General features: G+C 39.0%; 1 protein-coding gene across 1 annotated transcript in view; it reads left to right on the forward strand.

Annotated features, from left to right (window-relative positions):
* Window positions 1-1,910, forward strand: part of SEMA4D (sema domain, immunoglobulin domain (Ig), transmembrane domain (TM) and short cytoplasmic domain, (semaphorin) 4D) — an 18,871-nt gene that overhangs the window by 1,291 nt on the left and 15,670 nt on the right. Inside the window, exon 2 of the mRNA XM_010187935.1 lies at window positions 1,088-1,233. Coding sequence (XP_010186237.1) covers window positions 1,088-1,233 — 146 coding nt within the window. The remainder of the gene's footprint in view (window positions 1-1,087; window positions 1,234-1,910) is intronic.

Raw genomic sequence — 1,910 nt, forward strand, 5'->3', positions numbered from 1 at the left:
TTCTCCCTATCTCTGATGGCTAAAGATTTTTTGCATTTAAATATGGGAAGCCTACTTTGAGTAGGAGGGGGAATTTAGTTCAGAGGAAGAATGAACATGCAGAGTTGTATGAACCAGTTTATCAATTTGGGGAAAATTGTCATGCCAAGTAAAAGATTTTTTTAAATTATATGCTTGAGAATCTAATTTAAAATGTATGTTTTCTGAGTATTCTAGTTGAAAACGTGCAATTTCTAATGTTAGAATTGGGAGCAGTAATACATTATTTTCTGTCTGTATCTTAAATAGTCACACTTTCGTTAATTTTATGGTAGTCTCCTGCACAAAATACAGTCCCCCAGGCTTTCAGTCACTTTTCCATTATGGTTGTACATGCAGAAAAAATATTGCCGTGTATTAGTCATTTTGTGTCATCTTTCTCAAAGCCGTTCTGTTCCAGTCTGCCTGCTTCTTTGTTCCACTGTCTCCCTCAACTCTTCTTCCCCCCTTTCTCCCTCTTATCCTCTCCCTTTTCATCTTGATCTGCCCTCATGTTATTTCTTTCAATAATTTGCAGTTTGTCTCTGGTCTCCACTTAAAAAGCAGCTTATTGACTCTGTAAGTGGTTCCTCTTTAGCTTCTATGTCTTCCTACTGCTATGGTAATATGCTGAAGTGTTGTCTTTTAAGGTGCAGAATTTCTTGTGAGATTTGTTTGGGGGAGTTGCAAGTGAGGGGTGACTGACCTGATTTTCCACAGTAGGTAGGTACGTGGAAGGGAAAAGGTGAGGAAGGACCTGATGGGTGGAGGTGCAAAATGGAAGGTTAGAAAAAAGAGAATTAACAGGTAGGAAAAAAAATGCAGAAGGGCATGAGCTATAGGGATCTCTACAAGAGGAAATATTTACACATTTGAAATTGAATGTGAATGTGGAGACCAGTGATTCTGATGTTGATGATGAGAGCAGCTGTTTCTGCTGAATCAAGCTTCTGAGTAGTGTCTTGTCTGTTACATGGATTGTTAGACAACTTTTAAAAAATTTCCCATAAACTTGGCCCTAAGTGATCGTGTTTCTTCATGTGGTGCTGTTTTTCTTTCATTTCAACAGAGGTCCAGCTGATACATTTTCATGAATCTGAAGTGTCAAATTATTCAACCTTGCTGTTAAATGAAGACAAAAATGTTCTGTATGTAGGAGCCAGAGAAGTGATCTTTGCACTAGATGCAGTGAATATTGCTGAAAAGCAGCATGAGGTATGTGTGTTAATAGACTATCTGCCATGTAAAATCATATTCCACATTTGACTTAATTTCCAAATATCACTGCAAACAGCACTTTAGGTGGTAGGAACCTAAAAGAGAAAATACTCTGTGTGCAGATGCGCCTCAAATGAAATGAGGGTGCTGTCCTTTCAGTTTTAGCTTCTGTTCTGTCTCTAGGTGTGTCTGCACAGCAAGCAGTGGTGCAGACAGGTCTGATCCAGCTTGCTCAGAGAGGTACTCTGGATGTGCTGATGCAGGCTTTTTGGAGTAGATTAGCTGATTGAGAAGTCTCCTAACATATTGCTTCCAGTCCTTTCCAGGCTCCTGCTTTTCATCCCATCAGCAGCACAGGCTGAGACTTAGACACATGGAGTCCTACCCAGGATGTTCTAGAAGATATTTTAATCTGAACAAAATATTCATGAGTGGTGGTGGGCAGTTTCACCAACATATAAAACTTCTTTTATGAGTGCACCTAACTGTCAAAGTCACACTTTTCCGTATAAACTGGTCCAATAAGTTTTCTTTACTTTCCGGCCCCCAAAGTGTTTTTCATTCAAATATTAATGAAATGGAGAAGTACTTAAACTTGAGAAACATTTAAAACAGTTATAGTTGCATTTCCCTAATGCCTAAGGTGATGACACCTTCATTAGCAATCTGTAGGG

The sequence above is a fragment of the Mesitornis unicolor genome, unplaced genomic scaffold (assembly GCF_000695765.1).
Source record: "Mesitornis unicolor isolate BGI_N332 unplaced genomic scaffold, ASM69576v1 scaffold29317, whole genome shotgun sequence".
Lineage (NCBI taxonomy): Eukaryota > Metazoa > Chordata > Aves > Mesitornithiformes > Mesitornithidae > Mesitornis > Mesitornis unicolor.